Source organism: Mya arenaria, chromosome 2, assembly GCF_026914265.1.
Source record: "Mya arenaria isolate MELC-2E11 chromosome 2, ASM2691426v1".
Classification (NCBI taxonomy): Eukaryota; Metazoa; Mollusca; class Bivalvia; order Myida; family Myidae; genus Mya; species Mya arenaria.
In genome coordinates, this window is record NC_069123.1 from 50,022,046 (window position 1) to 50,036,664 (window position 14,619).

At 39.0% G+C, this 14,619-nt stretch overlaps 1 protein-coding gene across 1 annotated transcript; it reads right to left on the reverse strand.

Moving 5' to 3' along the window:
• Positions 1-1,039: 1,039 nt before the first annotated feature.
• Positions 1,040-5,720, reverse strand: LOC128215546 (gustatory and pheromone receptor 39a-like). The gene is made up of 4 exons (XM_052922236.1): positions 4,755-5,720; positions 3,618-3,686; positions 3,331-3,420; positions 1,040-1,132 (listed from the first exon to the last, which is right to left on the reverse strand). Exons 1-4 carry the CDS (start codon positions 5,718-5,720, stop codon positions 1,040-1,042), a joined length of 1,218 nt encoding a protein of 405 aa, XP_052778196.1.
• Positions 5,721-14,619: the final 8,899 nt, after the last annotated feature.

Genomic DNA, 14,619 nt, shown 5'->3' on the forward strand with positions numbered 1-14,619 from the left:
CGGACCTTGGCCATCCAGTATGTTGTCTGCTCAATAACTTAGAAAGCCTCAGTCCAATCATCACCAAATTTTGTCAGAATGTGTATTTGCATAATAACCAGCCTTATCGCTCTAGTCTCTCAAGAGAATCACCCTTTAATTACAGAAATAACGTCAAATCAGTCTTGTCCGATCATTTTTTTGTAATGCTTTGTCAAATCAATCACTTGATTTAGTCAGAATGTGTATTAGCATAATATCTTGGACAAGTTCAACAACCTGCCATATGGCTGTCTCCTGAGAGTTATCACCCTTTAGAAATTGTGTTAAATTGGTCTTGTCCAAACAAAAACTTTAGAAGCCTTTGTTCAATCGTCCCCAGATTTGGCCAGAATGTAAATTGGCATAATATCTTGGACAAATTTGATTACCAGCTATATGGCCTTAGTCACTCGAAAATTATCGCCTTTAATTTAAGAAATTAATTAAAATTGGTCTTGTCAAATAAATAACATTATTAGCCAATTGTCCAATCATCAACAAATTTGGTCAGGATGTGTATGGGAATAATATCTTGGATAAATTTGTTAAGCAGCCATGTCACTTTAGTCATTCAAGAACTATCGTCCTTTAATTATTGCATTATCTAAAATTGGTCTTGTCTGATCAATAACTTTAGAAGCCTTTTTTTCCAATTATTACTTAACTAGGTCAGAATGTGTATGGGCAGAATATCTTGGTCATGTGCGATAACTAGCAATGTCGCCTCAGCCACTCTAGAGTTCAGACCCTTGAATTGGCAATGTGTCTTTACAGTGCCTCCTTTTTAAATGTGGTTTAATTTACTACCTCTTATCACCATATTGTGTTTCTGTAAAAGTTGGTGCTGTTCTTTTCTGTATCAGTTCCTTCTTGCGAGTGAGAGTCTTAGTAAATACATCTTACAAATGATAAAATACTTATTCACACACTCTTTCATCAGCAAAACTACTCATCAAACAGTAATCCACATATGCATATGGCTGTATGCTTTCTGTATATGGACATGAAGTAGTGAAGTCTAGACAGTACAATTGCACGTGATGGGGCATGTGTTGTCTCCCGGCTTGAACTGGATCATCACAATGGCGTACGTCATGATGCTGCCCACAAACTGGAAAGACACAAGTACTTGAACTGTAGCATGGTGATAATGGTGACACACCATTACACTCAAGACCTTGAACTGTAGCATGGTGATAATGGTGACACAGCATTACACTCAAGACCTTGAACTGTAGCATGGTGATAATGGTGACACACCATTACACTCAAGACCTTGAACTGTAGCATGGTGATAATGGTGACACAGCATTACAATCAAGTCCTTGAACTTTAGCATGGTGATAATGTGACTCAGCACTACAATCAAGTCCTTGAACTGTAGCATGGTGATAATGGTGACACAGCATTACACTCAAGACCTTGAACTGTAGCATGGTGATAATGTGACACAGCATTACACTCAAGACCTTGAACTGTAGCATGGTGATAACGTGACACAGCATTACAAACAGTTTGCTTTACTGTGGCATGGTGATAATGTGACACAGCATTACAAGCAGTCCTTGAACTGTAGCATGGTGATAATGTGACACAGCATTACAATCAAGTCCTTGAACTGTAGCATGGTGATAATGTGACACAGCATTACAATCAAGTCCTTGAACTGTAGCATGGTGATAATGTGACACAGCATTACAATCAAGTCCTTGAACTGTAGCATGGTGATAGTGTGACACAGCACTACAATCAAGTCTTTGAACTGTAGCATGGTGATAATGTGACACAGCATTACAATCAAGTCCTTGAACTGTAGCATGGTGATAATGTGACACAGTATTACAAGCAGTCCTTGAACTGTAGCATGGTGATAATGGTGACACAGCATTACAATCAGTCCTTGAACTGTAGCATGGTGATAATGTGACACAGCATTACAATCGAGTCCTTGAACTGTAGCATGGTGATCATGTGACACAGCATTACAAGCAGTCCTTGAACTGTAGCATGGTGATAATGGTGACACAGCATTACAAGCAGTCCTTGAACTGTAGCATGGTGATAATGGTGACACAGCATTACAAGCAGTCCTTGAACTGTAGCATGGTGATAATGTGACACAGCATTACAAGCAGTCCTTGAACTGTAGCATGGTGATAATGTGACACAGCATTACAAACAGTTTGCTTTACTGTGGCATGGTAATAATGTGACACAGCATTACAAGCAGTCCTTGAACTGTTGCATGGTGATAATGGTGACACAGCATTACAAGCAGTCCTTGAACTGTAGCATGGTGATAATGTGCCACAGCATTACAATTACTTAAGATGCTTATACAGGAGAGGTATATTTTACACAAAACTTTACAGAATGTTAATAAACATGAACATGCTGGGGTTTTGTGCGTTGATTCGCACTATAGCCTTTGCGTTTGTTTAAATATGGCATGCAATCTTGTGTCTCAAAGTGCTAGAGTCAGAGTCATGAAACGTTTAAATTACATGAATGTTAACCATCATATGAAGTTGTGCACCTGGTTTATAGCATGTGGCTTTTTCAGATAAAGTAAAGTAATGACCTCTTGACTTAGTTGAAATACATAAACAGGATTGACCCATATCTTGAGTAACCGTTTCTCGATGGGCCAGAGTCATGACACTAAAGAGGGATGTTAACCACCATGTGAAGTTGTGTACAAGGAGTTCTGATTGATGTTGTACCCAACAGCGTTATGGCCATCGACACTTTTAGAATTAGCATGTAAATCAGTATTTCACTTTTCTGAAATGAATCAAATTGAGATAGAGTCATAAACCTCTACATTTCAAAGATGTTAGCATTTTTAAGCACCGACCCTTTCGTTGTGACACTTTTATGTTATGCACATCGACTATAGATGGAATAATGGCCGTTGCTTTTTGTGACATAGTCGGGAAGTGGAGGCATGTGTGTTCTATGAACAATTTCTAGTTTTCTTTACATTCTGATTTGAAATACAGTACAGTCGAACCTCGTTTGCTCGAACTCCCAAGGACCGGCAAAAACACATCGAGTCTCTGAAAATTCGAGCCAAGCGGGAATGATCACCTTCATTATAAAGAAATCGGCCCTTTACATCCAGTTCGAGCCAACGAGGAATTCGTGCCAAGCGAGTTCAAGCCAACGAGGCTAGACTGTATTCACGTATGGTATACAGCGCAGTCAATGGGGATACATGTCGAAAGTGTTAATTTTTGCAATGTTTAATGTAAGATAAATGTGTGCTATTCATATAGCAAGTTGGATGGTTTACAGCCGTGAACGTACCGTGAAGATGGTAGGTTTGTCGAGGACGAACAGGCCGAAGGCCGTCATCCCGATAGGCTGGCTCGTCAGTCGCGTCAAAAATACACCCAGCTGCACAAAGAACATGAATATTTCAACGAAATTATCTGTCCGATTTATGTCGTGATAGTAAACACACTGACATTTCATTTATCAGTTCATACAATTCTAAGATAATTATACTATTCCGACGTGTCCATCACATTATTACCGCATTGTTGGAACGAATTATACTAACAGCTACAGTTTCTTAATTACAGCCTTAGTACCTGTTGAACGGAGAGTTGCGCTGTCCTGTTCAGGTCCAATCCATACAGCAACGTGGCCGGTCTGTGCGCCTACAACAGTGTTTCAACCTTAACATTAAACACATGTATAACACGTGTATATATGATACTATTGTGAGCACTCTCGAGTATATTTTTTCAAAAATACAAAATAATGTATTCGCGAAAAGAGTGTGTAAAGTTGCACTCTCACATATTAACAGTTTTAACTTTTATTTTGTTCTCAGAATCAACTGGCCCCAATATCACGAAAATACTTCAGTCAAATCTCAAACTCAGTCTCAACTCATTTCACAATATAAAAGCATAATATTCATCAAAATTTTGCATGGTTTTATTCTTTTTGAAAACGTATTTTCTGATAGAATGTGTTGATAAAATATTTTGTTAATATTTAAAAGAAAACTAATTCTAGAGCTAAAAATATACTTGAGTATTTTATAAAGAATACAGAATTGTACTCAAATACATTTTTGGCTGTAGAATATATTTACTTAGGAATTCAACCAAAGGCTTTTATCAGCGTATTCTATGATAGAATGCGAATAAAAAACTGTAAAAAACATATATGATTTTTAATAAATTTTATTGCCATGTGATAAAATGTGTTGAGACTGAGTTTGAGATTTGACTTGAGTATTTTCGTGATATTGGGGCCTGGTCTTGGCATCGATGCCTTCAGTTCAGTCATATAAAATAACTCACAATAGAACAGATAACAATTGCTTGTAAAACTGCTGAAAGATTTCTTTTTTCTTAACGCGTTAGTAACGCCTTTAGCCATGAAACATCTTGAACGTAAATATGAAAACCTGCGATCTGAACTTTTTCAGCAGTCTTGTATCACATGTTTCCAGACCTTTACGCAAAAATTGCTCATTTCAAGACGAAAAAAGTTGTCGACACGGTCATTCTGTGAGAGTGTAACTTTGGGATTTAAACACTCTGAGTCGGAGAATGGTAAATGAAATTGTAATCAAAATAAAAAAGAAAGTAAAAGTTCGTTTAGACTACCAAGTACGTTTCAAGCAGGCCATACATCAGTCAATCTTTAGTCAAATAAATTGTACAGGCTCTCGCCGTACATTATTCTCGCCGAGTCCCTATATTCATTCTTACCATATAGTTAACTGCGCCGCCAAACAGAAAGATGACGGTTAGCTGGAGAACACTGAGCGTGATGGACCAACACGTGGCGGCGTATGCCAACGTTTCTACCTCCGACTTGTCGAACAACACGAAGTACAGCGTGATCACGATGAGCGGAATGGTCGTGAACACCGTTACCAAGGTGAACACAGACAAAACGTCGTCGGCGAGGCTTATTATGCGGCAGCATTTCTCGTGCTGCTGCCGAAACATTTCCATTTTCTCTTTGAGGGTGTCGTCATGTTCAATAGATATACACATTGCTCTGTACAACACGTGCAGAACTCTGCAAATGGCAGTGCATGTGAGAATAAACTGTGCTGTGAGCAAAAATGACGTCGAGGCACAGAAAAAGTATGCAATACTGGTGAAGACCATTACTGGTGACATAAGGGAATCCGGAAGAAGTTCGGCGAATCCCGACGGTTGCCTGGGGTTGGACATGTTTAAGGCGAGAAACCCAGCCGCTGTAGCAATCCAGATAAAGTAGCCCCACATGACCGCGAGTGAGAACTTTCTGATCCAACGGCTTGTTTCGATTTTGTTAACCTCCGTGTACTCGTCCCAAGCTTTATAGAACCTGTCCCATCTTCTACCTCGAATAATGTTGTTCAGAGAAAATAATGTCACCTGCAGAAATGAAATTGATGCTATCATGTGATCCAACGAATATGCATCAAAACTGGTGATACTGCGAAACTCTCCCATTGAAAACACAAAATTCGCCAACAAAACACCTGGCACAAATAGTCTATACATCCATGCTAATCGTTTCCAAATTTTGCCGCCATTGGTTTTGCGCCTTTTCAAGTGGTGCAGTCCCGTGATTTTCATGCATGTTAAAAACGAACGGAAGGACGCCTGGATACCGGAACTCTCACCTTCCTCTCCTATGTCGCAGCTCGCTGGTAGGACATGCACCTTCGTTGCTGGCATTTTAAAAATAAATTAAATGACGGTCAAACACCGCTATGTCTGTATGTTTGAATCCACTTTTCTTAATTGCTAAACGCACTAAATGACCCAAAGTACTTTTAACTGCATCGAGTTGGGTAGACACAAAAATAAATATTTAGACATGCCAAGATCCCCAACTTGAAAATGAGAAATGACGACAGTTAAAGTAATAATTGTTCTTGTGTTTAACAAGGAAACGGTGAACAGCTCTCCATGTGGACATAAGGATCTCATTATTACCGGGAATAAAAATATTTCCGGCGACAAGTAATGGTCATATTGTTTGGGGGGGGGGGGGGGGGGTTCAAGCAGAGAATCTGCCCCACAAACACAGCTTGTATTGCGCACGTAACCCTTGTATGCATGTTTAACTATCGTGTATAACACATACTGTATAAACAATGGGGTTGTTTTTAACGTTATCATATGCTTCTTAAACTTGTCTGGTATATACGTATAAGGAAGAGGGTCAAACTCTCCCGCTCACCCTTTAGTACCCCGTATTCCGGGCCATTTTAGACGGCAATCCGGACACCGGGGGTATGTATGCTGATTCCATGAAAAGAGAATTCTGCATTCGGAATCCATAAAAAAAGCAAACTTAAGTCACATTTATATACATGTATGTAATGACTTACATTTACAACAAACGAAAATATGGCAACATTTTCGAAGAATAATGCATACATTGTTTCTCTCTCGGGTGAATGCAACCCAAAGCATATTTTTATTGTTTAGATCATGGTCTGTGAGGCTGAGGAGCATTTTCATGATTTCCGACCGCTCGATCACCGCTTGTCAAGTATATTTAATATTTTAGTGAAATCTGATTGTACTGGAATAGCGAATATTACTAAATACAATATGTTACTTTTGATTAACGTATAATTGTTTATTATTGACGGCATAACATTTCTCTAAAAACGTTTGAATTCTAAGTGGCCTATAACTAGTATTGCTTCTAATGCCCAGTCACTTTGGTGTTATTACTTGTATACCTTTGTGTAACCTTGTTTGGTACGTAGGCAATTCTGGCAAATGTTAAGGCTGGGCCTGAAGTGCATAAACATATTTAAGACTGCCTTCTGTACAAACTTGGCATTCCCGTTCTTCTCGCTCGCTCGTAATCTGCACAATGTAAAGACCATATTTAGATTCTTGCTTGTTAAATTTTGATTCAGTCAACATATAAAAAGTCTCTCATCTTGTGGAGTATTTATATTTCTCCCACCTCAGATAAGTAGATCCAATTATTTAACTAGGCTAGAAATTCTTATCTTGCCCACTGGCGAAGATAAAATGCCCGTATGGAATTCCTTTTTAACGGTCAACACAATGTAATTACCTCCCTTGTTGAAGACTGTCGTCATGGAAACCTGGTCTTGTGGCAATATTTAGAACGCTAGTTAACTATTTCTCGCTTCAAATGTCACCATAAAACAGTTTTCACGCACCTTTCAAGAAATAATGCGTCACTCTCATTAGAACTATTTAAACACCGATTTGACTATTAACATAATCGGAATCACTGCGCGCATATCCATGACGACCACGAATTATCGCATATCCATACGCAATTATTTTTACTAAGCACAAAAGAGTTCAAGCAAAAAATACTTTTTTACTTAATTTTGTTTAACTGAGGTGGGAGAAAAGCATCTACCATAGCCGCTCGTGTAAGATGGGTTCATCCTGACCCTCGCGCAGGGTGTTTTGCGGACACTCGCAAAACACCCTACGCTCGGGTCGGAATGAGCCTATCTTACACTCTCGGCCATGGAAGATACTTATACTCTACCAAGTTCTATGATGAATTTATTGTTTGATCAGTTAAGTATAGCAGAAACAATTTCATATTTAATTTAATTTCCAGATGTAGGTACCTTTCTGTATTTAGAATTGTTTGGTATTGTTTATAATTGTGCCACTTTGAAGAATTACTCACATTGTTATGCCAGTTTTGACGAAACAGACAATTAGTCGTTGTTTAAAAGTGTATATAGATCTATATTTCCTACATCTTGTGCAATCCAAATGTACCCAAAACCGTAAATAAATTTCAAAGATTTAGTATCGGATGCCCATCAATTTTTCCCGGCGTCATCTAGCGAGTTATTACATTTTGTAGCAGTGTTTAGGGTATCTATGATAAGACATACTAAATAGCTTACACCAGTATTTAATGCAATAAACAAAGTAAGTAACACACAGGGATATATACATATATATATTTACTGATAGTTGTTTCAGACAGAGAGTTTACAATTTCTTACTCAAAATAAAACTTATCAAGCGATTATATACGATAACAAGGACGTTTCGAATACAATGTTTAATTGCAATCGCATCACTGTTATTCCGCATTTACTCATAAAAACGTACAATGGTTCTGAAGGAAAGTGCAGATCAAATAAGTTTCGAAAGCAAAGCTTTCAGGAAATAGTAAGCGGAAATGATGTGTCCAAGGTCCATTAGGACGAATGTGAAGCCGACTGTAAACATGACTGCCATTCCAACGGTCCCAATGACCTTGGATGAGGTCCTTTCGTCCGGTGCAGATGTCTTGGTGCGCTTAAAGGCCGACGTTTCAGATTTTACAACGGTAAGATGTTTTACAATTTCTTTAAGAACAATGCCAAGTTCCGTCTCAGTAAGGTTTTTCATAGATTGAAAACATGGACAGCATCCGGCAGCCACAGACGCTCCTGTCTGATTGGTCGAATTTGATGAGGTCTTTACAACTACTGGTGACGTATGGACATGAGTAGTTATCTGATTTGTTGGTGTCGGATTTGACGACGTGTGCAGTGTTGTTAGTGATGATGATTGACCAGGCGTCGCTGTCGGATTTGTTGGTGTCGGATTTGACGACGTGTGTAGTGTTGTTAGTGATGATGATTGACCAGGCGTCGCTGTCGGATTTGTTGGTGTCGGATTTGACGACGCGTGTAGTGTTGTAAGTGATGATGATTGAACAGGCGTCGCTGTCGGATTTGTTGGTGTCGGATTTGATGACGTGTGTAGTAGTGTTGTTAGTGATGATGATTGACCGGGGGTCGCTGTCGGATATGTTGGTGTCGGATTTGACGACGTGTGTAGGGTTGTAAGTGACGATGATTGACCAGGCGTCGCTGTCGAATATGTTGGTGTCGGATTTGACGACGTGTGTAATGTTGTTAGTGATGATGATTGACCAGGCGTCGCTGTCGGATTTGTTGGTGTCGGATTTGACGACGTGTGTAGTGTTGTTAGTGACGATGATTGAACAGGCGTCACTGTCGGATTTGTTGGTGTCAGATTTGACGACGCGTGTAGTGTTGTTAGTGACGATGATTGAACAGGCGTCGCTGTCGGATTTGTTGGTGTCGGATTTAACGACGTGTGTATTGTTGATGACGTTTGAACTGGCGTCGTTATTTCAGTTGTTGATGTGCTTGTATCTGAAAATAGAGTTTTGTATCCATTAAAATCAATTCCAGAAAATCGTTTATCTCAATCACGGAAACTCCTGGATTCCTGGACATATAAGTAGTATTCATAAACTAGCATACTAAGTATTATAATTAAAATACTACTGACTTTATTCAGTACTCGTTTTTAAACTTACTAGATGAAAGTTGCAAACGAATATCCAACATACTGTTTGCCATACACATATGCCTACTGCACATGTATATACTAATATAAATTTGGCATCAAGACAATTTGAAAATGAAAATTTAAACCAAGTTTTATTTTAATTAGGAAACTATTTTATATTAAGGTTATTATCAGCATATGAATTTTCCATTTTATTATAAAAAGTGGCATAGCTCTGGAAAAGGTGGGGAAACTCAACAATCAATGCAGACCAATGTCTATAAAAATACCACAATGGTTGGTAATGATAAACATTATAATGAATTAATGTTTGCAAATATGTATTGGACATGAGCTTCCCCGCTGCCACCATCAACAGTTACGTCCGCGCCAAACATAATACCTATTTGTCGCCTTTTCAGACGACGCAAAAAGTGAACAGAAAACTACTAGTTTAAAAGCTGGCCATGGAGGCAATGGTAGATAGTGTGTCAATTGTTACCTTGGATACAGGCGATAATTTCAACGGTTATCAAAATATATTTATCCGCCGTGTTTTTAACCAGTCCGGAAATGTTGACAGCGTCTCCAACGATGCCATCGAACACCATCTCCAAGGTACCAGTTTGGGACGTCGTCTGCGATTGGGGTGTCCTGCTCGCCCCTCCAAACGTCACTTCTGCCCATCCCACGTTACCTTAGAAACATGTTTTAAAGAAGTAAGGTTTCCATTGTTCTTATAAGACGATATCTAAATTAAATAAATGGAATTGCATTTGTTCTAAATCTGGCACATGTATTTGTAAACTGAATTAATAATGTAGATATACGTACCAATGACCAGAACTTTCTGGAGATGCACGTCAGGGTGCGTCATCGGAATCAGGAGCCACGTGTCGGGCGTGTTGGCGAACTGGATCCCCGGACCATTCAGTAAGCGTATGGATGCCACTTCCGGACGCAACCACCAGGAGACCGAGACAATCTCCGCGCTTACGAGGTTCTGTCCTGGTGTGCATTCAGCTGAAGATGGCGCTTGTCCTGTTTTAAATGCATAAGATTAGAACATGTGCGGACGGCATGGCTAGAAGCACAAGAACAGGTCAGTAATTAAGCTACATTTCGTTCACTACGCGGATGGAACAAACACCGCAATATGCAACATTGTTTGGTCAGAAAGGATGTTTAAAGTCATTTTGAATTTATGACTGACACAAGATTTGACATTACGCTGGTCACAAATACCTATCAGTGTTTAAGGAGGAGTGCTTCAGACATTCACCAACTCCGATTAGGCTACTTCGATGTCAGTGCATGAAGCTGGCGCACAATCAATTCTCTTAAGAACTATAAACAACAGTGGCTCGAATTTTGGAAATGAAACAGTATTATAGATAACAAAAGTTGTGTTAATTGTTACCATGGTCGAAGCCATTGTTAATTATTGTTCATTATTCCACCCACAAACTAATAATTAATTATGCAATATAAAACATGTGTACCAGATAAAAAAAGCTTTAAAAGTGTGTATACTTATACATGTCACTTACGTGTGGGTTCAAGTTCCAAGACCGGTAGAGAGCATATATTGTTTGAACACTCTACTAATCCTAAGCCTTGAATATTATTTCCACAGGCGTCTGAATCATTGTTTGTCTCTAAAATGTTGATTAAAAGAAGAAACAAAACAAAGGTATGTAACTCAAACTTACCGGATTTCACGGAAGAGTCCAGTTTCTTTCTTGTATGTGTATATCAAAGGCACTAAATATGTTAAGATCTGTTGTTTATCTCATTATATGTACCCAAAATGATATTAATCAACATTTTAGAGAAAAACAATGATTTAGACGCCTGTGGTTAATTCTATTTTAAAATTCGAGGCACTGTGATGTATACAACACTATGCACTTCTTATACAAAATGTCACGAAATTAAATAAGAAGCAAGGTTTTCGTGTAAGAAATGGACACATAATTTTGTCAAAACATGTTGTTTTGGTCGGTTTTTCATCTCGATATAAGTTTCAAAACACCATTTTAGACCAAACAATAAGACATATTCCTGTGGGAACGATTACTACGGAAACAAATCGAATTTAGGAAATACAATTTTTTTTTGCTCTAGCCTGACTAGTGTCTATGGGTTCCGGTCGAACCCAGGACTGGGTAAATCAATTAAAGAAAAGATAATATTATATTACTGAAAAACAATTATTTTGATATCTCAGACGAAGACTGACCTCTGTCAAACATACAGCCCATTATGTAAGCCCGGATACCGTACTCCTCAATGCTAACATTCAGAGCGGCGTCTAATTCTAATGAGAATTCAATCGAGAAGCGATGTCCACAGAACACCGGCGCATCTTGAGTCAGAGTACTCAGCGGCACGTTCACTGGTCCCTTAACGGTATATCCGTTGACGTTCACACTATTGGTCACATGCTCGATTTTGGTCGGAGCAATGGCAAAGTCAACGGGATCTGTACAGGTTTTGTCCGTCAGAACGTGCACAGACACACTGACGTTGCTGTCCGATCTGACCATAACTCTTGATACCCAAACGTCCTAACGATAACAAGCAAAAGTTTCAATACAGTCGGTATTTTTGTTGTTGTTTTTTCCCTCGCCAACCATGGCCACGCTGCTACAACCAGTGTGTCATCACGGGTCGACAGTATAATAATAAATAAGTATGGATACACATTTAATTTGTGAAAGTATGAATATTCCTAGATCGGTTTACATGTTACTTAATGGAATTACTTTTAGCGAAAACTGCATAAAACGTCTTGACGTAACATAAATATGACGGGCTTTTAATAGTACCATGTCGGTATTCTTGCTGAAGTTCACCATGAGGACCCCTGTGGCACCAGACGGCACGTTCACGTAGGCGTATGGTTCATAAGCCGTCGTCTCGGGATTGTTGAGGTAGGCCGAGGCGTTTGCTAGGTTCACCACTGTGGGGTCGTCCATCGCGGGCCTCCCGATACACGCGCCTGACGGCACATAGGTACTGCTGGACGAGGTTGGAGGAGTTTCTGAAATTACGTTATAATATATTGATAAGAATCCGGTAAACAAGTTCAAGGTCTCTGATCCTGTAATCTGTGTAAGTTTTAAATGCCTTGTATTTTTGAAAGAATGTAGAAGTACAGAATCGACGTTTTATCTAGACTTCCAAACGTTTTGACTAATTGTAATTTGAGAATCGGTATCAGGGGCCATCTTTTTACCTCTCCCACACACCTTTCTCTATAACTTCTAGACAAGTCCTTTATGTTTTAACACTGCAATTCAGTATACATCAGACATAACTTATATTATATTTGCCTATAAATCACTTAGTATATATATATATATATATGTGTTTCGCGAGAAGGGACGTAACTGATGTTTGAAAAGCACGTGCCCCCCCACACGCCCCCTGCATGTTTGATTTTAAATTAGTTTCAAATATTGTATTTCACTTTACATTGATATTCTCATTGTAATATTTGTGTCCATGCAATGCAGCATCATTAAATAAAATAAGTCTGTAACTCATTATAAATCATTTTGTAAAACTAGTACCAAAACTAATAAAACAATTAAGCAAGTTGTTTTGTCCTTCAAAGATGGCAACATAAGTCTTTTACGTTCCATTTCAGTCGAAAAACAAGGGTATATAAACAAACTGTAGTTACTTGATGTTAAAAATATTAATGAACATGTTAGCAATTAGCAAACAAATGCCTTTCAAATGATACGAGATTGATATGGGGCTACCAAACATCAACATTGTCAATGACCATTAATGCAAAAGTCAATTGCAACCACGGCCCCCAAGGTCCGGGGGTATACCGAGGAAATGGGCCGTGTATTTACCTTCCCGGTGGCCCCGCAGTGCCGTGTGAATGCGATGGTTTTGTATTCGCGCCAAAGTTAACGAGGAATATGTCTTACTTAGGGTCCCTGGAGTGCGGGGGCATTTGGTGGGGATTTAACCATCAGTTCGTCCCCGCAGGGCGGGTTTTTTACCTGGGCTTGGCTGGACCGAAAGTCAAAGTCCCCGCTATTCCCGGACCTGGAGGGGCCGTGGTTACAATTGACTGGTGCATAATGAGAGAACTATCTAATTTGTGGATGGAAGTCTTCGAGTATTTAAAAATAGGAATGGTTCGTAGTTTATATACGTTTACAACTACGAGGAACAGCCACATAAAAGAATGGCACTGAAAATCTGCATTTTATCACATGCTTACCCTTGTTTTCTGTGTAATATACCCATTACGAATATTTTTATCTTACACATGTGTAAGATAACATATCAGACATTTCTATTGGCTAGACTAATCACACGCGACCTAGATATCCCTCCGCATTGTTTGTAAACAAAATGGTTTAAACGCCAACAAATACTAACCTCAATAATGAAGCGGAAGGACTTCCGGGAGACAAATGGCTTACGAATCATAGTGCCAGAAAGCATCTTGTTCGAAAACTTTCTGATAACAATGTTCCGCCAACCAGATAATGCAGATTACTAGTCACAGAAATATCCAGTCAGTCAACAAATACAGCCATATTAGTGACAAACAACACGAGAACATTTCAAACATCTCCATCTTAACAGGCAATATGCGACCAATGCCATAAAATTTGCTTGCCAGTTTAATCAGCTGTCGGTTACCAAAACACAAATACGAATTCCGCAGCACAGGTTTCTCATCACACGTACGTCCAAAGACGGTAAGAACAGCTTGTTCTCTGGAAACATTCTTGATGGAACTTTTTCAACATCAACATCCATGCAGTGCAGAGTAAGGCTTCGTCGTAATCATCTGCATGTTGTGAAAATCCATGTCCACTAAGAAAACGCTTTGAAGTCATCGTAGAAAGCGACAGCGAATAACTTTTAAATCCGTGCACACAGTAAAACTTGACAGACGATGTAGGTCACATAAACCGCGTAAAAGCATGTACTCTCAGTGTGACGTCATCAAGTTGTGTACTTATTGTGTTTTAATGGTTAAAATTGTTCGTTATTCATGTTGTTCGATATTTTACTGCACATGTTTATACTTGTGACTTGTTCAGCGCTTTATCAGAATTAAAACTTGATAACTGCTAGCTGTTTTTGTCATTTTCATTTGGAACTATTTATATGGCGCATCGTTGACATTCCACTCAGTGTACTTTGGCTGTCAAACAATGGGTTTAGAAAGTGGAACGTGGAACTAAATTGGTAATAAAAACACCGTTTTAAGCATGTGATAAAAAAGACCTGACACTCGTTGTCATTTTATACAAGA